Raw genomic sequence first — 27,892 nt, 5'->3', positions numbered from 1 at the left:
ACCAGCTTAGTATTATACAATGAAAAGCTGTAGGTGTTATCTTAAAAGTGAAGACAATAGTACTTAACTCTTCCTTCCCTTTTTTCTCACAAGGAAGCAAACATTAATCTTTTCAGAGACAATAGAGACATGAACATCAGTTATGTAAAGCTAGTGAGACACAGATGCTAATGAGGAAGGGTGCCAAAATCTCATCAACCCAGTTCAATAACAACAACAAAATAACCTGTGTTTAGCAGGTAGGAAAGGGAATCATACAATTATTCTAAAGCATTCTGTATATGTTACCATGTTTTATCAATTTTAAGTAAAATTAAAATTGGCCTGTTTCAAAATGACGTGTTGCTTTAGTAACAGTTTTTTCTAGGAAAAAAAAATAAAATTCTAAAGCCTTGAATGTGGATACTCATATAATACTGGTATTCTAATAAATAATCACATCAGTAACTCTAACATGAACGCTGAGTCATGAGATGTTTAAAATAGGATGAAAAGCACAGAAGTCCATTTTCCAACTTTCACACAGTACTTTCTGATGCTCTGTAGTCACTGCTTACTTCTTCCTAATAAACACCAATCAGCCTTGATATAAGAAAAAAAAAGTTCATTTTATATGTTTAGTTATACATTTTTCTGATGGAAAATGGAAAGAATAATATAAAGCAAATGCTTCCTTTGAGATATTGACTTTTACATTTTAATAACTGGGAACAATTCTTTATTAATAACCTACTGTGAATATTTGGTCCAAAGAAAAGTTCTTTAACTTTGTCATTGTTTTCCACCATTGTTTCCTCATTGTACATTGATGTGAAGGATCATAGGACTTCTTTAGGGGGAGGTACCGAGGATTGAACTCAGGGGCACTCAATCACTGAGCCACATTCCTAGCCCAATTTTGTATTGTATTTAGGGGCAGGGTCTAAATGAGGGGCTTAGCACCTCGATTTTGCTGAGTCTGGCATTGAACTCATGATCCTCCTCCCTAAGCCTCTGGAGCCGCTGGGATTACAGGTGTGCACCATGGGGCCCTGCAGGATCAGAGGATTTTATTATTAAGTTTTCTTATTTTCCATAGAAATGTACATATTTTTGCCTGAAGAGTCTTTTCTTTAGCATCTTCATGGATTAGATTAAAAATAAGAATCTCTTTTTATATTGTATATTCATTAACAAACTATTATAGTAATTTTAACACATTCCTTGTTAAACTCTTATGCTAGTTATAAGTGATTTACATACAAAATACAGTATTTGTATATTCAGAATTTAATATAAATATTCAATTTTATAAACACAGAAATGCAAATAGTTAACATCAAAAACAACAATGTTGGGTAGAAACGTAAGACATAGTTTTTCTTTGAAGGCAATCAACATGTAACACTATTGAAAATCATCAAATCAAAACGGAAGATAGACAAGTAGAACAAAGTAAAACAATGACCCAGAAAACAGACAGGAAACAATTAACAAAATGGTAACAGTAAGTTCTTACCTATCAATAATTACTTTAAGTGTAAATAGATTAAATTCAAAACCAAAACATACAGAGTGGCTAAACAAAGTAAATAAGTACATACATACATATATAAAAACAAAATGGACCCCAAAATATGCTTCCCACAAGAGATGACAATTTTGAAAACACACAGGCTGAACGTAAAGGAATGAAAGAAAATATTGCAATCAATGCACAACATATGCATGTATGCAAACGTAACAGTGAAGCCCACTAATTTGTACAATCTGTGCTAGTGAAAAATAAAAATATTAATAATAAACAAGAAGATATTCCATGCAAATGTAAACTAAAGGAGAAAGGGAATAGCTATATCAGAAAAAAATAGAATTTAAGCCAAAACCTCTAAAAACAGACAAATAATTTCATTTATATAATAATAAAGGATCAACTCATGAAGATGATATCACAATTATGAATATATATGCCTCCAACATTTAGAGTACTTTAATATATAGTAAATATTAATAAATCCGAAAGGAGAAATACATAGAAATATGACAATAGTAGGGTAATTTAATATTTCACCTCCAACAATGGATAAATCATCCAGAAAGAAAATCAAATCAGAAACATTAGACTTGAATCATACTTTGGGCCAAATGGACCTAACAAATATTTACAGAACATCATCTGATGGCAGCAGAATACACATTCTTGTCAAGCACACATGGTATATTCTCCATGATGGATCATATATTTGGCCACAAAGCAAGTCTTAACAGAATTAAGAAGTTTAAAATCATATTAAGCATTTTTCAATCGTTATTGTATGAAATTACAAATAACTGAGAGGAAGAAATTGGAAAAGTCAACTTTAAAGTGAAATAGTGACTACCGGAGATTGACAAGGGTCGGTGTTTGGGGAAAGGATAGAAAAGTGTAGGTTAGATTGGGTCAGTGCACATTGTTTGTAAATTTGTTAATAACACACTGAAGGCTTTTAATATAAATATCTCAAAGAAACAACCTATCTTTATACTTCAAGAAACCACAAAAGCGGGGGCAGGGTGGGGAAGCAAACTAAGCATAATGTTAGTAAAAGGAAGGAAATAATAAAGATTAGAGCAAAAATAAATAAAACAGACAAAATAAATGGAAAAGATAAAACTGAGAGATACATTTTTTAAAAAGTAAAAGAAAATTGACAAACCTTTAGGTAAACAAAGAAAATAAACATTCAATTTCATAAAATCATAAATCTAATAGACATCACAGATGAAGTACAAGGGTGATAAAAACTACTATGAGCAATAATATGTTAAGAAACTGGATAACTTAGAGGAACTGGATAAATTCCTAGAAACCTCAACCTACCAAGATGGAATCATAAAGAAAGAGAAAATTTGAATAGACTGATTTTGAGTAAGGAGACTGAATAAAGTAATAAGAAATCTCTTATAAAAGAACAGCCCAGTACTTAATAACTTTACCAAGGAATTCTAATAAACATTTCAACAATTCATAACAATTCTTTTCAAGCTCTTACAAACACTGAAGAGAACATTTCCAAATCCATTTTTTTTTCAAGAACAGCATTATCCTGTACTAAGCCAAACAAGGACATCACAAAACAATAACAACAATAATAACAACAACAAACCTACCGCCCAATATCCCTGATGAAAATAAATGCAAAACTCAACAAAATACTAGTAAACTGGATTTAACAAAATGTTAAAAGGATCATACACTATGTTCAAGTGGGATTTACTCCTATGTTGGAAGGAGGGCTCAATATACACAAATCAATAAATGTGGTATAGAGCATTAACAGAATGAAGGATAAAAATCTTTTGATCATTCAATACATGAACAAAAACATTTAGTAAAAGTCAACAAGTTTTCATGATTAAAAAAAAAAAAACTTCCAACAAATTAGAAATAGGAGGAACGTACTTCAAAACAATAAAGGCTTTATATAACAAGCTCAAAGATAACACCATACTCAATGGTAGACTAAAAGGTTTAGGAAATTTTCTATAGCATCAGAACATTACAAAGATACGCACTGTCTCCAGTTCTATTCAAAATAGTACCAGAGGGCCTACCTAAGGCTATTACTCAATAAAAAGAAATAAAAGTCATTCAAGTTAGGGGAAAAAAGGTAAAAAAGTCCCTATTTGCTGATGACTTGATCTTATATACAAAAAAAACTGTAATGCCTTCATGAAAATAAAAATTAGCTTGATGAAGAAAAAATGTAGTTTGATGAAGGAATACAAAGAAGACACAAATAAATGGAAAGATATCTTATATCCATGCATCAGAAGAATACCATCAAAATATATAGATTCTATCCAAAGCTATCTACATATTCAGTGCAATCCCTATCAAAATTCCAATGAACTTTTTCACAGAAATAGAATAAACAATCCTAAAGTTTAAACAGAACAACGAAAGGTGTCAAATGGCCCACATATCTTGAGTGAGAAGAATAAAGCTACTGAAATCACACTTCTGGATTTTGAATTATATCACAAATTTACAGTCACCAAAACAGTATTGCACTGACATGAGAATAAACACTGATATCAATGGAATGTAATAGAAAGCACAGAAATAAGCCTTTAACAAATGTGTCAAGAATACATAATGAAGAAAGGATACACTCCATGATTAAAAAGCTTTAGGGAAATTAGATAACCATATGAGCAAAAAAGAAATTATTTTATCCTAATGTTATACCATAAATGATAATCAGCTCAACATGTATTGAATATTTAAATGTAAAACTTGACACCATGAACAAGGAGAAAGGAAATACAGAGGAAATTTTCAATTATTTCTTTCTGTGACATAAAAACACCAACAAGAAAAGCAAAAATAAAAAAAGTGCAACTGAACTAAAAAGAAAAGTTTCTGCAGAGCAATTGAAATACTCAACAGAATTAAAAGGCAAATTCTGGGACAGGAAAAAATTTTTGCAAACCACATATCCAATAAGGAGTTCACACCCAAAATATCTAAGAAATTCATCAGACTCAATGTCAAAATATTAAAACAAAACAAAACAAATAACCCAGTTAAAAATTGTGCAATGGACTGAATAGATACTTTCCCAAAGAAAGCAAATGATTAGGCAACAGAATTATGAAAAGCTTCTCAACATCATTAATGATCAAGGATGCCATTAAAACCATAGTGAGTTATTGTCTCACATCTGTTAGGATATTTATTATCAGAAATCACAAGATAACAAGTGTTGGTGAGGATGTGGAGAAAAGGGAACCCCTTATACAGTGTTGGTTGGAATATAAGTTAGGATAGACATTATGGACAACACTATTGAGGTTCCTCAAAATATTAAAAGAAAAACTAACATATGATCCAGCAATTCTACTTCTGAGTGCATATCCTGAGAAAATAAAATCTCTGTCTTCAAAAGGTATCTGTACTGCTCTCTGTTCATCACAGCATGATTCATAACAGCTAAGATATGGAAATAACCTAAATGTACGTGAATGGATGAATGAATGAATGACTAAAGAAAATGTGAGATACAAACACATGTAAAGTATTAGTTTTAAAAAATCACAAAACCCTGACATTGGGGTAGTAGCAAAATGCCATGTACAATATGCCACATTGGACAGATATGTCAAATATCTTATCAGGTAGACACAGAAGGACAGATACTGCCATGATTTCACTTATATGTGGAATCTAAAAGAGTTGAACCCACATGACAGTGAGTGGAGGAGTGAGAAACAGAGGTCAAGGGTCAGGGGAAATCAAGAGATGTTGATCAAAATATACAAACTTTCAATTATATCACGAGTAATTTTCTGATGACTGCAGTTAACAGTTATGTATTATATACTTGAAATTTGCTAAGAAAGTAGATCATGAATATGCACACAAAGTAACTATGCAAGGTGATAGGTATGTTAATTATATTGATTGTGGTAATTGTTTCACATATGTCCATATGTAATAAAATATTACATTACACAACTTAAAAATACCCAATTTTGTGGATTCTACCTCAAGAAAGATGAAAAAAATTAACACTATCATCAAAGTATTGAAGTACACAATCTGTAATGAAGAATGATTTGAAAATTAAATTAGAAACAACTAGAAGATAGAGTATGCAAGAATGGACCTGGAAGAGCAAAGTGACAAGAAACTAAGTGGCATAAAAGCTCCTGGGGAAAAATTAATAAACGTTTATAGTTAGCTTCCCATTTAAGTCAATACTGTCTTAAGCAGGTCATGGCAGAGGTAATTGGGAAAAACAGGCAGATGTAGAAATATTTGGGGCTGTAGTCAGCAGGATTTGCAACTGGACAAGTGTAAGAGGAAAGGCAAAGATGATGGTGGAATTTCAGCTGGAATGGCTAAAGAAGAGTGATGAGATTAAAAGTAACAAGGAGGCTGTGAAGGAAAGAGAGGTTGAATTTGAAGTAACAGATATAGATGGATTAATCATCTTTAGAGCCATTTTATATAAAATGATAATTATGAGTAATATAAAATGTGTACTTTGGAAATTAGGTAAGTGTTTGTGTTTTTATGCGTGTGTATGTATATGTGTGTGTGCTTTGGCTAACAAGGACAAATGCCATAGGTAATCAATTAATATTGAAAACAAATTGATGTCTATAAGTGAACAGACAAGCATTAGTCTCACCTCAGCTAACATAACATGATGCTATGAAGAAAGCCCATAAGCATCAAGAGCAATATTTTTATTGTATTTTTGTGTGGCATCTTAGGGTAAGATGGCATCAAATTCCTTTGTAAAACCTGTGACTTCAATAGGCTTTGTGGTTTTAACCCCAAGTTTAATTTGTTATGAAGCCAACACCGAAACTACACAGTTTAGGTGGTATTAAAAGTTTCATATTTTTCTTCCAAAACTTGAACCAGAAAATTGGGACTAACAGTGTGTAACTGATATTTCACTTCTCTGTCTGTGCCTCTGGCAACACCTCCGCCTCCACCTTGGAACTATCAGCCAAAGAACAGATTTCACAGGATAATTGGGGAATCAGCAGTTCCAGGGATGATTCATGTTGCATTGCTGAGTTCGTTTTTTCTCCTCTGCCTCCAAGGTCACAGTGATTCTCTCTAATCTCATACTGGGAGGGGATGTAGGAAAAGCCCTGGCCATTAAAATCAGAGGGAGCTTAGGTTAAAATCCCATTCCTGCCCTTTACTGCATATTCTTATCTGGGTCACTTGTGCTCTCTAAGTTTCATTTTTTCAAAACTGTAAAATGCAAACTGTCAGCTGTTCCTTATCGGGTTAGAGCATTTGATGGGCAGTATATAATACTAGTGGTTGACATTATGGTCTCAGGATATAGATACAGTGATCTGTGTCTTACATTACAGCTCGATACCATTTGGGAGGTTATCTCCTTCTCAGTTTTCTCCACAAAATGGGGAAGACTAAGACACCAATTGTATTCAGTGTTCAACATCTATTCATCTCTAATGAACCAGGCACTATTCTAGATTCTTATAATATAACAGGATTTTATGAGACAACACATGAATGGTTGATTGCATTATTATGCCCAGTTAGTAGCTCCCTCTCTTTATGAGGAATTTCTTTACCACCTTCCTGGGCTCCAGTAGCTGGAGATTACTTCCTACCCCAACGTTAGACTCAACCAAATGGTTTTCTCTGGCAATGAAAATGGGCAGAAAAGATGTGTACCATGCCCATGGTACACATGAATGTAGTGTGCTTCATTTTCTTTTTCTACCCTCTGACAATAGAATATCCCAGGATAGGGATGTGGTCCTTTAGCTGTGGTCCCAGACTGACAAGATACAAGGAAAAAGGATACATAGCTTAGAAGCATATATCATTGCTGTTATTATTCTAAGCCAAACCACATCCTTGAGAAAAAGAAAGAAATGTTTGTGGTTTTAATCTACAGAGATTTGGCTTTCAAAAATCTGACTGACACATAACATAATATCTTGCACACAAAAGTACTTAATACTTTAGCAATAAGTTAAAATTGAAAATGAAGGAATATAAAACACATCTCTGTAGCTACCTGTCCATCCAACAAATATTCATGGGTACTACCATATACCAGGTACTGTGTTAGCTACTGAAGATAAAACAATGAGCAGGTCCTGTGCCAGCTTTCATGCAACTAACATCAATCGAGCCAGGGTGGGGGGTGAGGAATTGAACTCTAACCATGGCAGGTGTTGTGGAGGAAAAAAAACATAGAGAACAGACACAGAAAAAGTCAAAGAGATTATATAGATATAGTGTTCAGGGAAGGCTTTATTGAAGAAGAACTGTTGGGTAGAGATCAGAAGGAATTAAGGGAGAGAGTCAAGTGGACATCTAGAGGAAGCATATTCCAGGAAGAAGGGAGAAGCAGATGGAAAAGCCCTGACTATAAATTGCCTAGTGCTTCAGAACTCAGCAAGAGGCCTTTGCATTTATGAGAAATGAACTAGAGGCACACTGGTAGAAATTGATGTCATGAAGTCTGAGGGAGCGGGTCATTTATTCTAAGATATTAGCAGAAGTGTGATGTTTGCTCTGAATGAGAAAGTCATAAGAAGACTCTGGTGATAGAGGGATATGATCTTATTTAAGTTTTAAAAAGCCCATTCAGCTTTCTGTTTTTAAAATAGAGTATCTGGTTCAAGGATTGAAGCAGAGAGATCATTCAAAAAGCAACCGCAATAATCCATGGTAAATGAGGCTGGCTTGGACCAAGGAGTAATTAGTGAAAGTGAAGAGCTATAATGGGTTCTGGAGAGATCAGAGGCTAATGGCTTCCCAGGTTAGTTAATGTGGAATAGGCAACTAGAAATGAACTCATTTTCCAAGATAGGAAAGTATGAGAGAGTGGAAGAATAGAGAGAACTAGTTCATCAGGTATTTCCTTTCAGACGTTGAGTAGTGAGGATAAACTTGGTCAATTTTCTCTGCTTGCTGGCCTTCTGAGGAATTGGCTTTCTGTGAGTTCTACATAAAGCATGCCACAGAGGGGTGAAGGCAATCAATCCTGCCATAACACTAAGGTGGAGGGGAGGACCAGAGGAGCACCATGAGGCCTGAAATGGATCCCTTGGCTATGCCTGGGGAGGGACTGTCCTCTCCTGCCCAGTGATGCTCAGGTGAGAGAACGGGACTGAAGGTTTAGTTGTCAGCAATTAAAAGTGCTGTTGGATGCCAGCCTCTGTTCATTCCAGGGAGGAGACTGTGTCTCCTGTAATGCAACTGAAGAGCTTCCCACGTGAGTTCCAGGGTCACCTCCAAGAATTTGACTTCCAGTCTTAACTGGATCCCTGTGCACTATCCAGAATGAGTTTCCCCCAACGTTGAGATTTCAAGCCTGTGTTATGTTTGTTTTAAGTTATTTTCCCTAGTTATCTTTGAGATGCTTATTAGACATCCAGACTGAGATGTTGAGTAATAAATAAATATGGAGTTCAGAGGAAAGTTTGGGAATAGAGGTAGAAATCTGGGAAACACATATTGTGTTTTTAATAGATACAAATCTATAAAATGGGGAAGATGAAATGTTGCCAACATTTAGAATATTTGAAGTGTAGCTCAGGAGTAAAATATAACTGAAGGTAACTGAGAGATGAATGAATTCTCAAACACGATGTAATCATAAGGCAATCGGTTTGCTTATATTAACTCCTTGAAGATAAGGAAATTACATTGTAACTTCTGACATTTCTTCCTAGCATTTTGCAGGTGAGAGGACACAGACATAACTGACTCAAAGAACTTTACATGTTTGCAGATTTTAAAAGAATTGCTAGCAAAGATTTACAACCATGTTTCCAGAGTTAATTATTTGAGGAACAATAGAAGTGAGGGCATTTTAGTATATTTTGAAAAAAATGAAATATTGATTTTTTTGGCAGTTTCTCCAAGTAAACGTGTTTAGAAACATTCATATATAGAAATGTTCTCTCTTACCTGGGTAGAGGGCACAGTTCATGAATGATACATCATCAATTGCAATATCTCCAGTGAAGCCATCACCCACAGAAGCCTCCACCAAAATCTAAGAAAAATGTAAAAGGTTATTGATGTTGTAAAGGACATTACATTGTGGAAGTTCATACCTGAAAAGGAACTCAGAATTTTTTTTTTTTTTTTAAGAGAGAGTGAGAGAGGAGAGAGAGAGAGAGAGAGAATTTTTAATATTTATTTTTTAGTTCTCGGCGGACACAACATCTTTGTTGGTATGTGGTGCTGAGGATCGAACCCGGGCCGCACGCATGCCAGGCGAGTGCGCTACCGCTTGAGCCACATCCCCAGCCCCAGGAACTCAGAATTTACCCAAAAATAATCGTCTTCCAAACCTTTAAAAACACACTCCACAATAGTTTCCAAAGTGGTCATCTTGCCTCTCCTTGGCTTCTTCCAGTAACTGGAAATATTATTTGAGGGCTCTTTAGACCCATGTAGCACACTGTAATTCTGATGAATTTCAATTTTCTGACATTTCACTATTTCAGGTTATTGCTACTTTCCTATCACTTTCAACCTTAGTTCTGGATTTGTCTTGTTTTCTTCTGAGCCTTTAAGTATTGAAAGGCAATGTATTGTTCCCTGTCTCCTCTTTTGCTTTTTTCCTATCAGTAGTTTATTTCCAAGAGTCAATTTCCTCATCATTCTAGAAATCCAATGGCTCCCAGAGTTACATGCCAGAATATACATTTTCAAGGGATTTAAAATGTTTCTCACATGGACCTTATTCAGTAACACTTTATGAAATTGGGTAATCCTTATTAGATCTCCTCTGGAGCCACATTAATCACAGTGAACTTGGATGACATTTGTGCTGTTACTGGAGCTGCTATTCCACAAAACTACAGTAAAATATGAAATATGGACAAACCACTATAGTATATGGCATATTGTGATTAAGGCTGAGATGTACTATAACAGTATTAATCATGATGAATTATTTTAATACTTATGCTAATGTGTTGCCTACTTACTAGGAATCTCTCCATAATTTTATGGTAAAGAACTTCTAGCAAACTCAAACTTTTAACATGTTCTTTTTTCCACTATTATATGAACATAAGTTTCCATTTTATTTTTCTTCACCAATGCTGTAAGTGGGGAGCTGAAATTATTTCATTTTTACAAATTCTATTATCCACCAAAAGTTATCACCTAAATCACCTAACAATGTTTTAGTCCAGGGAGAATTATAAAAGGTCAAATTATTGACCTTAAACCTCTTGCCACCTTGCCTCATCATTCAAGGCTTTCTAGAGGACTATCAGGGTTTTCTCCTCTGATTTGTCATGAAGGATATTAATCAACTTGAGAAATGATTAAGCACCTAACTAGTGGGCAAATACAGTTAACCTGATATTGCCTAAGGAATATTTAATGGTGTTATTTATACAAGAATGTTCCTGCTGCCTTACAATGAATCATTCCAAATATAAAATGCATTTTTCTTTTCACCACTGTCATGATTGAAACAAATAATATAGGCAGACAGAAAAAAAATAAAAGCAGGAAGAAAGCCCAGTACCAAATCACACAATTATTCTCAATAAACAGAAATCAGCCATCAAATTTTGGCAGAACATACTATAATTTTTTTGTTTTATACAAAAAGAATCTATAAATGATTAGTAAAGAGGGCAAGGCACAAGAGAAGAAAAATTAATTACTAGTAATAAATTATTTGGATCAATATGCAGATATCCATTTGCAATACAACACAGAACATGCTAATAAACAGCTCAGAAGAATTGCCAATAAAAACAACACATCTGTGTAAATAAGAATAAACAGAATGACTTGGCTACACTTCTTTATGACTCTTACTACTTTATTAATGAGAAGGGATAAAAAACTGACAACACCCCAAATTCAATGGAAAAGGTCACTCTTATACATCTGTAAGCTAAATTTAGTGATAGATATCCATTTTAGTGTGTGGGCTCAAATGTTCTCCTTCTATAGTCAACAAATTGAAGAATTGGCCATTTATGAAAATTAAAGCAAAAAATATATATATATATCTGTAACCCAGAGCAGGCCACACCCAGGTAAGTACACCTCTGAGGAGATTGTGTTTGCATAAGCTTATTTCTGTATAAGTTTTCTTCACATTGTATGAGAAACTTGTTGTTGCTTTTATCAACATTCATTTCCAGTGGGAAAACAACAGAAGCAATCCCAGAGAGAAGACAGTGGGTCTCACTCTGACATACAAGTTAATCGTAGTTTTTACCAAAACATCTTCAATATGCTAATCCCCTAAGTGTTAGGATTTTTGAGAGTTAATGGACAATAGGTTCAAGTTGAGATGCTAAAACTGTCAAACTGTATGTCTAATTTGCAGTCTCTGTCTCTTTTGAATATTAACTCAGAAATTCATTACAATAAAAAAGCCTTTTGGTAACAGATCATATCTCAAGAACAAATTTTTAAACCTTAAGGTTTAACTCTATTTTGCCCTATTTTAATTCAAGCTTATAAAAAGGCTTTGTAAATTATGTGATGGATCTAGTCTTAAGAAAATGTTCAATAAAGAAAATAAGTCCAAGTGTCTCTATTCTGTAAAATTCACTTTCATCTCTGGTGTTGGTCCCCGAAAGAAAGGAAGCATAATAAAATACAAACATTAAGCATTGAATGCAAGATAGTATTTCCACTCTAGAAATTGGGGAAGCTAAATTTTGCTTAAGTACCATTAATATATTATTGAATGACTTAAAGGGCAATTGAAACACCACTTTAGTCTAAGTGGCCTGCCTTATCTGTAGAGACCAATTCTACCTACATCAGAACTATCACTGGTTTGGACATTTTTTTGAAGTTGACTAACTCTTCTAAATTGTTCTTTTCATGAGCTGCTAAATGCATCAAATAAAGATGGATTGGTATTGTCATCTACATGGGGACATTTAGCCTCAAACATTAATAAGGCTCTAGGGACTTTTCTCAAGTAATCACCCTATATATTTAGGAAACTGAATTATTGACCCTAAATTTTAAATGACATGGAAAGTATTGTCATCAAACATATGCACACATGCATTCGTTTTAGGTTCTTTTAACTCCTAAGAAAAAATGGAAGAAATTCAACCTGCCACCCCATTTCCATTTAGCAAACGTATTTCAAAAATAATATTAAATTCTATTTTTATTATAATTTATCTTCGAAAGGATTAAAAAGAAAGAAATTATTGTTTAAAATTTGTAAAAAGCACATAGTCTATGTGAAGCAACTACAACTCCAGTGTGTTGTGATAGGAATCCAAAATGCTATAGGTACTTTGGAAACTGATCTGGATAGTTTCTTAACATTTAAACACATGCTTCCACGAGGCCTGGCAATCTCGCATGTAGTTATTTGTTTGACCAAGAGAAATGGAGACATATGTTTAAACAAAAAACAATTCACCGAGTTTACATAAGATGTATTTATAATCTCCAAACACTGAAAACTACCTATATACTTCTCAACTGTGTGAATAAACAACTTACAAGGGAATACCACTCAGCAAGGAGGAGGTACAACTGAAGATACATGCAACAACAGGTGTGGATCTCAAAAGCACTGTACTATGTGAAAGATGCCAGGCTCAAAAGGCTACATACTTTTATCAATTCATTTATCCGACATTCTAGAAGAGTTAGAACTATAGGGAGAAAAATCACTCTTATATTACCAGCAGCTGAGGGCAAAGGGGTTTGGGCAGATGAACTGCATTAAATAAATGGGAGATTTGAGGGTAGGATGCTGTTTTGATTTTGATCTTAAAGGTCCTCCAAAGACCCTTATTCTAAAGGCTTAGTCATCAGTCTGTGGCACTATTGGGAGGTGGTAGAACCTTTAGAAGGTGAAGGCTAATGGAAGGAAGTTAGTCCACTGTGCCTTTGGAGAGGACATCAGGACTCGTGTGTGTGTGTGTGTGTGTGTGTGTGTGTGTGTGTGTTTCTCTCTCCTCTCTCTCTCTGGCCACCATGAGATAGTCTTCCTTGGCCATGAACTTGCACCACTATGATTTTACCACAGGCCCCAAAGCAAACAAACTAGGCCAAGTGACCAAGGACGGCAACCCCTGAAACTCTGAGCCAAATAAACACTCCTTCCTTTAGGTAGTTTATCTCATGCATTTTGTCACGGTGATGGAAAGTTCATTAAGACAGATGCAAATATACTCTGTCTTGGTTGTTTTGGTTGGTTATACAATCATGCTCACTTGAAATTTGTACAACTGCTCAGCTAAACCAGAGGAAATTTCCTGTTTTGGTATATCTACACAAGGGAATCAAGAATCAAGTTAGCTTCCCACTATATCATATAATCTTTTGGCATCATATTGCAAATTATGTCAATAAACAAATAAAAATAATTTATTCTATATTTATTGCCATAAATCATCAACATCTCAACTATTACTTCTACATTTTTCTCAAGTGCTAATTTTGTGCATAATAATTTACAACTGGCATATGCTAACATTAAGCATCTCAATCTATTTTTCAATTCAGCTATTAAAAATCCTCCCTTGCTATACACTAATAAATCTCCAGAGAATATTTATAGTTTTCCTTCTACTTCTTAATGGTATCCACTTATTTTTCATTTTGTTTTCCAATTAAGAATGCAGGGGAAAAATGAAAGGAATTACCATACCTCTCTTTTAGCCTGATTTTAAACCTGACTGAAAACTGATGTAATTAACTCATATAAACTCATTTAGACAACTATCCAATATTTTATTACATAACCTACAATCCTTGAGGACTCTTTAAAGTCAGCTTGGAGTCTCAAACTTTCCAGGCTAATACTTAGGAAAAGATTTGCTAAACTCAACATAAAAGGATTTTCAGTCATCTTTAGAATTGTTTATATAACCTTGAAATCATTCTCTATGAAAGAAAACTCGGATTTGGTCTGACAAATTTTATGTTTCTAACTCCACTCTGTTCATATTGTTTACATAAAACAGAACAGAATAATTAGAGCTTTTCAATTATTATACCAGATATGAAAAACGATTTATCATTAAATATGGGCCATAAAAGCTGGATTTAAACTGAACAAGAAGCTAGTCATGGAGATAGACAATAAAAAATACAATTGTGCTAGTAGTAGAGTTAAAATAACATTCTAAGACAGATAAGTAGACCAAGCACTGTATGAAGATTGTTTAAGAGGAAAAAAAAATTATGATGTCTATGTCTACCTTATCTGAGTTCTTATTTTAGGAGAATCATGACAAAAGTTTTGTCAATATTTTGGCATCATATTATATTCCTTCTTAGCTAATGTCTGGCTTTTTAACATCTGGCTTGCTAAGAACTTTTGATTCAGAAAAAAAAAATGAGGAGGCATTGTGCCAACTAAATTCTACAGTTTTTGAGAAGAAAAAAGTTCATGCCTGCCCTCTAGTATCTTACCACAGAGAAAAGAAAAAAAACTAAATGGTGACCTATGGCTTAGACAGAACTCACTGGAGTTCAGTTCAACACAAATGTGTTCTCAAGTCAAATGGGTTTCCAATGTTTTAAAAGAAGGCTTCTTCAAAGAAAGATGTTGCTTCTTGATTGCTGCAGTTCTCAGCAATCCCTATTACCCCCAAACCAATAAAACATGCTGATTTTCAGTTGCCATTATTATCTGACCCCTGACATACTTCTGTCAAACCATCTACCCTGCCTGATTCTCGTAGGAATTTGAGTTTATAGTTTGGGGGGCATATTAATTCAGACTCTGTGAAGGGTCTGAGATTTTATTCTTCTTGCCAAGTAACAAGTTAGCTTGCCACTATATCATATACAACTAGCAGAAGACACCAGAATCCTGATTTAAGATGATAAAAATCAACAGGAAGAGAAGTACCTTCCTTGGATTTCCTAGTTCCCACAGGGCAACATAAAGAAGACAGATTTACTTGTACATGTAGTGGGTCACATCTAGGAGAGGCAACCTGACAATAGGAGGCTCTAGTTGTTCGAGATTGCTGGTATTTCTGCACATTTGTCCTCTAGAAAGTGAGAAGTAGAAAAGAGCTTATTTCCACTATGGAATGATCAAATATCTCAAGGTCAAAGTCATTCTATTCTTTGCTCCCAGGCTGAACTGTGCTGAGCACAAGAAACCCATGAAGAATGGTCCCCCATCAAATGCAGTTGGGTGATGCTCTTTGGTTGAAATATTTAATTTGTGGAAAGCACACAGCTCCCAAATTCTTTGCTAAATATATTTGTAAATTGAAACATTCAGATTGGTGCAGCTTCCTTTTCCCTTACATAATGCCTCATTGTATATGATTCTGAAGTGAACAAGTCTCAGCTGCTAAGAGTCTCAGACATGGCTATCTGTCTGCTGTTTTCCCAGCTATGTTTCAACTTATCAAATCTTTTCTCAGTAGGATCTCTACAGTGTTGAGAGAAAGAGAGAGAAAAAGGAAAGAGTGATTGAGGAAAGAGAGTTTACTCAAACCCAAAGCATGCTTCTTTATTTACATAGAAAGCTTTCTGCTATTTTTTAAGGTAAAAACAAAAACATAAAGCTCACACATCTGCATGCATTATCTGTAAGTATTCAGATCATATGAGATTAATTTATGGTGGTTTTATTTCTTATTTATTTATACATTTATTTATTGGTACTGGGGATTGTACCCAGGGACACATTATCACTGAGTTACATCCCCAGCCCTTTTTATTTTTTATTTTGAGACAGGGTTGCACTAAGTTACAATATTCCTGCCTCAGGCTCCCAAATTACTGTGAATATAGTTGCAGGCACTAGAGCACCAGGATTTCTGTGCTTTTTAAAAGGGATGGAAAACCATAAAGTGAAAAGAAGGAGCATTTATAAACTCATTCTATGAGGCCAATACCACCCTGAACCAAAACCAGGCAAAGACACAGCAAAACAAACAAACCCTTCAGATCAATAATTCTAATGAACATAGATGCAAAAATTCTCAATAAAATTCTGGCAAATCATATACAAAAACATATCAAAAAGATAGTACACCATGATCAAGTGGGGTTCATCCCAGGGATGCAAGTTTGGTTCAAGCTATAGAAATCAATAAATTTAATTCATCACATCAATAGACTTAAAGATAAGAACCATACAATCATATCAATAGATGAAGAAAAATCATTCAACAAAATACAGCACACCTTCATGTTAAAAACACTAGAAAAACTAGGGATAACTAGGGAACATATCTCAACATTATAAAGGCTATCTACGCTAAGCCCCAGGCCAACATCATTCTAAATGGAGAAAAATTGAAACCATTTCCTCTAAAAACTGGAACAAGACAGGGATGCTCTCTCTCACCATTTATATTTAACATAGTTCTTGAAACTCTAGCCAGAGCAATTAGACAGATGAAAGAAATTAAATGGATATACATAGGAAAAGAAGAACTAAAATTTACACCATTTGCCAATGATATGTTTCTATATCTAGAAGACCCAAAACATTCCACCAGAAAACTTCTAGAACTAGTAAATGAATTAAGCCAAGTAGAAGGATATAAAATTGTCACCCATAAATCAAAGCCATTTCTGTATATCAGTAACAAATACTCAGAAAGGGAAATGAGGAAAAAAAAACACACCCAAATACAATAGCCTTAAAAAAAAAACCTTAGGAATCAACTTTATGAAAGAAGTGAAAGGCCTCTATTAAAAAAAAAAAACACAGAATGCTAAAGAAAGAAATTAAATAAGACCTTAGAAGATGAAAAGATCTTCCTTGTTCTTGGATAGGGAGAATTAATATTGTCAAAATGACCATACTTCCAAAAGCACTATACAGATTTAATGCAATTCAAATCAAAATCCCAATGTCATTCCTCATAGAAATAGAAAAAGCAGTCATGAAATTCATCTGGAAAAATAAGAGACCCAGAATAGCTAAAACAGTCCTTAGTAAATAGAGCAAAGCAGATGGCATCACTATACCAGATCTTAAACTATACTACAGAGCAATAGTAACAAAATCAGCATGGTATTGGCACCAAAACAGACTGGAAGGCCAATGGTACAGAATAGAGGACACAGAGACTAACCCACATATAATTACAGTTATCTTATATTAGACAAAGGCATCAAAAACATACATTGGAGAAAAGATAGCCTCTTCAACAAATGGTGTTGGGAAAACTGGAAATCCATATGCACCAAAATGAAATTAAACCCCTATCTCTCACCATACACAAAACACAACTCAAAGTGGATCAAAGACCTAGGAATTAAACCAGAGACACTGTGCCTATTAGGAGAAAAATTAGGCCCAAATTTCCATCATAATGGATTAGGCCCCTATTTCCTTAATAAGACTCCTACAGCACAGGAATTAAAATCAAGAATCAATAAATGGGATGGATTCAAACTAAAAAGCTTCTCAGCAAAAGAAATAATCAGTGAGGTGAATGGAGAGCCTACTATTTGGGAACAAATTTTTACCACACGCACACCAGATATAGCACTAATCTATAGGATATATAAAGAACTCAAAAATCTTAACAAAAAAAAAAAATAAACCAATCAATACATGGGCCAAGAAACTAAACAGACACTTCTCAGAAGAAGATATACACTCAATCAACAAATATCAATATCTATAGCAATTAGAGAAATGCAAATCAAAACTACCCTAAGAGTCACTCTAATCAGAATGGCAGCTATTAAGAATACAAATGACAATAAGTGTTGGGGAGTATATGAAGGAAAAGGCACACTCCTACATTAATGGTAAGACTGCAAATTGGTGCAGCTAGTATGGAAAGTAGTATGGAGATTCCTTGGAAAACTGGAAATGGAACCACCATTTGACCTAGCTTTCCCACTCCTCCATCTATACCCAAAGAATTTAAAAACAGCATACTGCAGGGACACAGCCACATCAATCTTTATAGCAGTACAATTCACAATAGCTAAACTGTGGAACCAACCTAGATGCCCTTCAGTAGATGAATGAATAAAATGTCATACACACACACACACACACACACACATACACACACACACACACACACACACACACACTAGACTATTATTCAGCATTAAAAAGAATAAAATCATGGCATTTGCAGGTAAATGGATGGAGTTAGAGAATATAATGCTAAGTGAAGTAAGCAAATCACAAAAATCCAATTGCCGAAAGTTTTCTTTGATTTAAGGATGCTGATTCATAATGTGGTGGTGGGGTGAGGGAAGGCATGGGAGGATTAGATGAACTCTTGATAGGGCAAAGGGGAGGGAGAGGAAGGGAGGGAGCATGGGGGTAGGAAAGACAGTGGAATGAGATAGACATCATTACCCTAAGTACATGTATGAAGACACGAATGGTGTGACTCTATGTACAACCAGAGATATGAGAAATTGTGCTCTGTATGTGTAATATGAATTGTAATGCATTCTGCTGTTAAATATAACAAAATTAATTTTTTTTAAAAAAAAAGTCAAGTGACCAGGTGTGGTGACATGTGTCTGTAATTCCATCAGCTGAGGAATCTGAGGCAGGCAATCAAAGCCAGTGTCAGCAATGGCTGAGCAACTCAGTGAGACCCTGTCTCTAAATAAAATACAAAATAGGGCTGGGGATGTGGCTCAGTGGTTGAATTCCCCTGCATTCATCCCCTGTATCTCCCCACCCTCCCCCAAATCATCAAGTCAGTTAAATATCAATTAGATGTACAAGAATAGACAAAAGTTAGATGAGAATTTATTTTGTTATTATAGTTGCTATTGTTTTTTTCTGAAAATTTCTATCTCCAGTATATAACAATGTCCTTCCAGAACTTCCCTATAAGGGATCTTAAGGGCATAGATGTTGATCAATTTAAAACTAATTTGCTAGTTGGAAACTCTGCCAATTCACATGCTATTTTAAAGCATCCTCTGGAGATGGGTGCCATGTAACCTTTCTCAGATTTCCTCTGTTATTTGAATGAAGACAAATAATTGTTTCTCCCATCCTAAGAATTTAGATAGAACCTTTTTAATTGCAGGTTACAATGAAACATTTAATTGAAAACAGACTGGTTGATATTGGAGAGAAAAATGAAGTTTTAAAACAATTGATTAAAAAGTTCAGAAAGTTTGCTTTTGTTACTTAAAAAATGATATAAGGTATAAGATTTCAGCCAAATATAATGTAGCAATGTCCAAACTATTGTCTCACAAAAGCCAAAATCAAATTCTCACTTGAGAAGGATTGTTCTAAAATTATTAAATATTTTCTTTTAATCAACAGACTAAATTTTTATCTGTTTTTTTCTCATTTTTCTTAAATATTAAAGATAATAGGGGCTGGGGATGTGGCTCAAGTGGTAGCGCGCTCGCCTGGCATGCGTGCGGCCCGGGTTCGATCCTCAGCACCACATACAAACAAAGATGTTGTGTCCGCCGAGAACTAAAAAAAAAAAAAATATTAAAAATTTCTCTCTCTCTCTCTCTCTCTCTCTCTCTCTCTCTCTCACATCTCTCTTTAAAAAAAAAAAAAGATAATATTTAAAGATAAGGGACTGAACTCTAATATACTATTTAGTAGACAATAAGTTTTATAAAAATTATTTTGTGCCCCTCATTCTTCATTTGATAGAGGCATCTATCTATGCTTTCTATGTTACCACTTAAAAAAATCTTTTAGATCTCTTAACATTGGAGTGGTGCATCTCCAGAGGCTGAAGAAGGAGAACTGCGAGTTCAAAGCTAGGCTGGTCAACTTGGCAAAACACTATATTAAAATAAAAATAAAGGGCTGGGGATGTACCTTAGTGAGTACTTGCCTAGCATGGATGAGACCCTGGGTCCAATCTCCAGCACCACAAAATTTAAATAAGTAATCCCTAAGAATAATTTGCATGTCTCTAGTCCAAAATCCTATAATAGCTACCTATGAATTGTTGGGCATTGATAAATCCCATCAGAAGTTTCAGTTTAAATGTTAACAACTTCCTTGGGGAAGTCTTCTTTGACCTTTGCTCCTTTACAAACTCCTTTTGATTTTTAATTATGTAACTACTTGTTAATTTAAATACTGTTCTCCTCCACCAGACACCAAGGGTAAGTTCCAAGGGGGTCACTGAGAAACATACAGCCCTGTATACAGTACCTACCATGGTGACTAGCAGGATGTAAGCACATGACTTTTGTAGGTAGGAAGAACATGTTTTACATAGCGCACACTGATCAAATAAAGAATTAGTGCAACAGTTACTAATAGGGCATTATGTAAAATTGTGGATGTGTAACCGACGTGATTCTGCAATCTGCATTTGGGGTAAAATTGGGAGTTCATAACCCACTTCAATCTAATGTATAAATATGATATGTCAAGAGCTTTGTAATGTTGTGAACAACCAATAAAAAAAAAGAATTAAAAAAAAGAATTAGTGCAAAATATGCTAATTCATCCTAGTTTTTCACACAACCATATAAACTTGACAAACTCTGCTTCCTTCTGCTTTTACGATTCTCCTATGTCTCCATATTCCTTACACAAACTTGTGCCTGGATTCCAATTTAATTTCTACCTGTCTCTATAGATTTACTATGTTCTTCCTTCTTTTTTTCATACCTGAATTTACCTGTGTTTGCATTTCCACATTCTTCCCTTCCATCTTTGCCTATTTCTAAAGCATCATTTTCTATCTGGAATAATAATTTCATTTGTTAGAATTTAATGCAGATCAAAGCATATGTATGTGTGTGTGTGTGTGTATATATATATATATATATATATATATATATATATATATATATTATTAGACATGATGTATACATGTATATTATTAGATATGATATATAGAGGGTTTCAAATATTTTTAAAATCTATCATCTAAACAATGAATGAAGGCTCGTAAGTTGGATTTTGAACCCAAAGTCCTTATTTTATATTGATGAAATGAGAGCTGGAAAGTTTAAATAACTCTGCATAGGTCCCTAGAAAAACAATGCCTAAAATATTTAAAGAAGCATCAACTTCTTACCTGATTTTAAAAATTTGAATGCTTTATTCAAATGTTTGCATCCTACTTTTTCTCTTTATGTTTACTAGACATTTCACTGATCCCAAAATAACTAATAGGAGCTAAATGACAGGGGATGGTACACAAGTAGTACAAGACCCATTCAGGTAGCTCTTTGAATTTAGATAATTTTTAAATTTTGTCTAACATTGTAACATCTATTAAGTGTTTAACACCAATATTACTAACATGTAACATCTATATTGGTCACATTTCTACTTTTTTAGGCACTTAATACTCATGCAATTATACTAAAAATTCCTATGATAATTGAGTATGGCCTATATACTAAATGTCCCAAAATTAGTATGTTTGCAATTCAGACTTTTAAAATATCATTGTAGTTAAAAATAATAGTAGTTTTTGAAACAAAAGTTTTAATGACGTTGTGTTCTTTAAAAAGTTAATGAAGAGCATTTGAAGTGTATCTTTAAAGTATAGGTTGTCAAATTCTTGTCTACTTGGTGATTGCTCTTAAAATTAAGAATCATAATGCATTCCGCTGTCATGTATTTAAAAAAATAAAATCAATTAAAAATTTTTTACTCCCTTGAAATACAAGTCTGATTTTAAAATTCTTTCATATCACTTACATGTGGAAAGTAGTTGTTAGTCACCCTAAACCATTGATTCCCCTAGTGGCATTTCACAGTATTTTATCATTAACATTATGTGCACACTATAATGCAGCTTATGGGGGAAAATCCAGCTCATTCAAACCCATGATTTGACATGCATTCTTGCTTAGGTTAAGGCTAACATGTAAAAGAGACCTTACCATTTTACCATACCACAAATTACAAGAATGCAACACAGGAATATCCATAAATTTGACAGATCCTTTAGTAGAGTAATTAAGCATACTTAGAAAAATAACAGATAATTTTTTTTCTTTTGTGCCAGAGATTAAATCCAGGGGTGCTTTACCACTGAGCCATATCCTAGCCCTTTTATATAATTCATTTAGAGATAGGGTCTCGCTGAGTTGCTTAGGCCCTCACTAAACTGCTGAGGCTGCCTTTAAACTTGCCATCCTCCTGTCTCAGCATCCCAAACTGGCATTACAGGTATGTGTTACTGCACCCAGCTATAATGGATAATTTTAATTACAGAAATCTAGAGTTAATTGTACTTAGTGTTTTACCTTGGGACTTCTTTATAACCCCATTTATACCGGAATATTTAAGATATTTTTACTGTTATGAAATTTCCTAATATAGTAAATGCTGAGAACATTTTTAATGAAAGAAAATCTTAATTATATTAAGCATCTTTAATTTCCTAAGCTTTTTTTCCTTTGTTTTTTTCTCAGTTTGTGAAGATTTGTCAGCTAATACAACGAATTACTATTTTATATGAAAGTTCCTTTTCTATGGAAAAAACATTATTCATCTATTACATTTGCATGAAGAACTTTCTGGATCTTGAGGCTGTGAGATTGAATGCATTATCTAGACTGGCTGTGCAAATTAAATTTTCTTGCTTATATACTTGCACAACATTTTGCTAAAAATCTTTCACGATAATTTCACCAAATCAGGTGACAGCCTTTCTCCTTATAACCAACTGCCTGATAGGATTCTTGATGTCAGTCAATGTCAAAAGAAAAAAGAGGGAAAAAAAAACCACATTGATGCAGAGCCATGTCTTCATATCAAACTGCGAGAGAATATTCCTTCCTAACTGGTGAAATTGCTCATGAGCACTTTTTTCAAACTCATCAAGCCTATTTTTTTACATATGAAAAAAATCAAATATTTATTTCTGATGAATTAATATGTTGCACCCTCTGAAAATAGAAATTGTTTATCAAAACATTTCTGAATCATGCTCTGTCGGCTCAGCAGGACAGTCTTTGCCCCAATTTTGCTTGAGGAAAATATTCAAGCACTGTCACCTCGGTTTCATCTGACAGAAAATAAGCCTGAATTCTCTTTTTTGTTCTCTTCCTCTTGTGTCAAGTCACTGCCCCAGGGTCCCATTTAAGAGGAGAAGTTAGTCTCAAGCAGTGCTTTAAATCAGAAATCCCTGTACAGTATTGGGTCAGAAATCCCAGATCAAACTGCACCTGGGTCTCTGTCCCTCTTGCCCAGGCTTTTCACAGCAGAAGAAACAAACATGAGTGTCTCATACCAGCCTGGTCACAGGGATGGTGCCTACATTTATTCACCTTGGACTTGGTCTTTGGTGATCCAGGCAATTTCCCCCAAAATGGAATATAAATAAAAAATGCAGGCATAGTTATATAAAATAAAAACACAATGATAGATATATCCAAACACTTATGCTAGCTGTTCATGAAATTATGCTTGTCAGGAAAGGAAATCTACTTGAACAAAATCAAGATTGGAAGCATGTTTGATAAGATGATAGAGAGGAGGGAAGGAGATGTGGAATATTCTGAAGAAACAGTATCAGTGAGCTAATGCAGCGACCTTCCAGTAGAAAGGGATAGCATTTCGATGTCCCCTATTTTGTACAGAACTAAAAACAGATAAAATCTTCACCAGTAACAAAAGCTTTCATTAAGAGTATAAAACTCCATGATTTATTATAGTCAGCTGTCTTCTATTAACTACATTTAAGTTGACATCTTTTTATTGTAATTTAAGGAGAGAATATAGTCTTCTGGCTGTTACTTAGGAGATAAGGTAGAATGAATTGCCACATTTCCAATTCATCTCAACATATTTTCAAAATACATTTAAACATAATAACTATGTCACCTAATTTAGACACCATTTAATCAATATTTACCAAATATTGTACCCTTAAAATTACTAAGGGATATTGTTTTTTTGTTTTTTTGTTTTTTTTTTTTTGTAGTGGCATCCCGTTTTGGTTTTTTTTTTTTACATTTTTCTTTCTTTCTTTTTTTTTTAATTATTTTATTGTTGGTTGTTCAAAACATTACATAGTTCTTAATATACCATATTTCACAGATTGATTCAAGTGGGTTATGAACTCCCATTTTTACCCCGTATACAGATTGCTGTGTCACATCAGTTACATTTCCATTGATTTACAAATTGCCTTTCTAGTGACTGATGTATTCTGCTGTCTATCCCATTCTCCACTGTCCCCCCTCCCCTCCCCTCCCCTCCCCTCCCCTTTTCTCTCTCCATCCCCTCTAGTATAAATGGTTTCTTCCACTTATATAATTTTTCTCCTACTCCTCCTTTCCTCTTATATGTAATTGTGTATAACCCTGAGGCTCACCTTCCAATTCCATGCAATTTCCCTTAACTCTCCCTTTCCCTCCCGCCTGTCATCCCTGTTTAATGTTAATCTTCTTCTCCAGCTCTTCGTCTCTACCCTGTCCTTGGTTACTCCCCTTATATCAAAGAAGACATTTGACATTTGTTTTTTAAGGATTGGCTAGCTTCACTTAGCACAATCTGCTCTAATGCCAACCATTTCCCTCCAAATTCTATGATTTTGTCATTTCTTAATGCAGAGTAATACTCCATTGTGTATAAATGCCACATTTTTTTAATCCATTCATCTATTGAAGGGCTTCTAGGTTGGTTCCACAATCTTGCTATCGTGAATTGTGCTGCTATGAACATCGATATAGCAGTGTCCCTGTAGCATGCTCTTGTTAGGTCTTTAGGGAATAGACCGAGAAGGGGAATAGCTGGGTCAAATGGTGGTTCCATTCCCAGCTTTCCAAGAAATCTCCATACTGCTTTCCAAATTGGCTGCACCATTTTGCAGTTCCACCAACAATGAACAAGTGTACCCATTTCCCCGCATCTTCGCCAGCACTTGTCGTTGTTGGACTTCTTAATGGCTGCCAATCTTACTGGAGTGAGATGGTATCTTAGGGTAGTTTTGATTTGCATTTCTCCGACTGCTAGCGATGTTGAGCATTTTTTCATGTACTTGTTGATTGATTGTATGTCCTCCTCTGAGAAGTGTCTGTTCAGGTCCTTGGCCCATTTGTTGATTGGGTTATTTGTTATCTTATTATCTAATTTTTTGAGTTCTTTGTATACTCTGGATATTAGGGCTCTATCTGAAGTGTGTGGGGTAAAGATTTGTTCCCAGGATGTAGGCTCCCTGTTTATCTCTCTTATTGTTTCTTTTGTTGAGAGAAAACTTTTTAGTTTGAGTAAGTCCCATTTGTTGATTCTGGTTGTTAACTCTTGCGCTATGGGTGTCCTATTGAGGAATTTGGAGCCTGACCCCACAGTATGTAGATCATAGCCAACTTTTTCTTCTATCAGACGCCGTGTCTCTGATTTAATATTGAGCTCCTTGATCCATTTTGAGTTAACTTTTGTGCATGGCGAGAGAAAGGGATTCAGTTTCATTTTGATGCAAATGGATTTCCAGTTTTCCCAGCACCATTTGTTGAAGATGCTATCCTTCCTCCATTGCATGCTTTTAGCCCCTTTATCAAATATAAGATAGTTGTAGTTTTGCGGATTGGTTACTGTGTCTTCTATTCTGTACCATTGGTCCACTCGCCTGTTTTGGTACCAGTACCATGCTGTTTTTGTTACTATTGCTCTGTAGTATAGTTTGAAGTCTGGTATCGCTATACCGCCTGATTCACACTTCCTGCTTAGAATTGTTTTTGCTATTCTGGGTCTTTTATTATTCCACATGAATTTCATGATTGTTTTATCTATTTCTACAAGAAATGCTGTTGGGATTTTGATTGGGATAGCATTGAACTTATAGAGAACTTTTGGTAATATCGCCATTTTGATGATGTTAGTTCTGCCTATCCATGAACAAGGAATATTTTTCCATCTTCTGAGGTCTTCTTCTATGTCTCTTTTTAGGGTTCTGTAGTTTTCATTGTATAGGTCTTTCACCTCTTTTGTTAGGTTGATTCCCAGGTATTTTATTTTTTGGGGGGATATTGTGAATGGAGTAGTTGTCCTCATTTCCGTTTCAGAGGATTTGTCGCTGATAACAGGAATGCATTTGATTTATGCGTGTTGATTTTATATCCCGCCACTTTGCTGAATTCATTTATTAACTCTAATAGTTTCTTTGTAGACCCTTTTGGGTCTGTTAGGTATAGAATCATATCGTCTGCAAATAGTGATAATTTAAGTTCTTCTTTTCCTATTTTTATGCCTTTAATTTCTTTCCTCTGTCTAATTGCTCTGGCCAGTGTTTCGAGGACTATGTTGAACAGAAGTGGTGAGAGAGGGCATCCCTGTCTTGTACCAGATCTTAGAGGGAATGCCTTCAATTTTTCTCCATTCAGAATGATGCTGGCCTATGGCTTATCATAGATTGCTTTAACAATGTTGAGGTATGATCCTGTTATCCCTAATTTTTCTAGAGTTTTGAACATAAAGGGATGCTGTACTTTGTCGAATGCTTTTTCTGCATCTATCGAGATGATCATATGGTTCTTATTTTTAAGTCTATTGATGTGGTGAATAACATTTATTGATTTCCGTATATTGAACCAGCCTTGCATCCCAGGGATGAATCCTACTTGATCATGGTGTATAATTTTTTTGATACGATTTTGAATCCGATTCGCCAGGATTTTATTGAGGATTTTTGCATCTAGGTTCATTAGAGATATTGGTCTGTAGTTGTCTTTCTTTGAAGTGTCTCTGTCTGGTTTAGGTATCAGGGTGATGTTGGCCTCGTAGAATGTCTTTGGAAGTTCTCCCTCTTTTTCTATTTCCTGAAATAGCTTGAAAAGTATTGGTGTTAGTTCCTCTTTAAAGGTTTTGTAAAACTCTGCTGTATACCCATCCGGTCCTGGGCTTTTCTTAGTTGGTAGTCTTTTGATGGTTTCTTCTATTTCCTCTATTGTTATTGGTCTGTTTAGTCTGTCTATATCCTCCTGACTCAATCTGGGCAGATCATATGACTTAAGAAATTTATCGATGCCTTCACTATCTTCTATTTTATTGGAGTATAAGGATTCAAAGTAATTTCTGATTATCTTCTGTATTTCTGAAGTGTCTGTTGTGATATTGCCTTTCTCATCCCATATGCTAGTAATTTGGGTTCTCTCTCTTCTTCTCTTCGTTAGCATGGCTAAGGGTCTGTCAATTTTATTTATTTTTTCAAAGAACCAACTTTTGGTTTTGTCAATTTTTTCAATTGATTCTTTTGTTTTGATTTCATTAATTTCAGCTCTGATTTTAATTATTTCTTGCCTTCTACTTTTTTTGCTGTTGTTTTGCTCTTCTTTTTCTAGGATTTTGAGATGATATATGAGATCGTTTATTTGTTGGTTTTTTCTTTTTTTTAAGGAATGCGCTCCAAGCAATGAATTTTCCTCTTAAAACTGCTTTCAATGTGCCCCATAGATTCTGATATGTTGTGTCTGTGATTTCATTTAACTCTAAGAAGTTTTTAATTTCCTCCTTAATGTCTTCTATGA

The 27,892-nt window shown here is 34.6% G+C and overlaps 1 protein-coding gene across 1 annotated transcript in view; it reads right to left on the bottom strand.

Annotated features, from left to right (window-relative positions):
* Nucleotides 1–27,892, bottom strand: part of MALRD1 (MAM and LDL receptor class A domain containing 1) — a gene marked incomplete at both ends in the record, with an annotated part of 684,412 nt that overhangs the window by 472,752 nt on the left and 183,768 nt on the right. Inside the window, one exon of the mRNA XM_081298191.1 lies at nt 9,446–9,533. Within this exon, the coding sequence (XP_081154317.1) occupies nt 9,446–9,533 (88 nt within the window). The remainder of the gene's footprint in view (nt 1–9,445; nt 9,534–27,892) is intronic.

Source organism: Spermophilus citellus, assembly GCF_964194105.1.
Source record: "Spermophilus citellus genome assembly, chromosome: 6".
Classification (NCBI taxonomy): Eukaryota; Metazoa; Chordata; class Mammalia; order Rodentia; family Sciuridae; genus Spermophilus; species Spermophilus citellus.
This window is presented reverse-complemented; position numbering and strand designations above follow the sequence as displayed.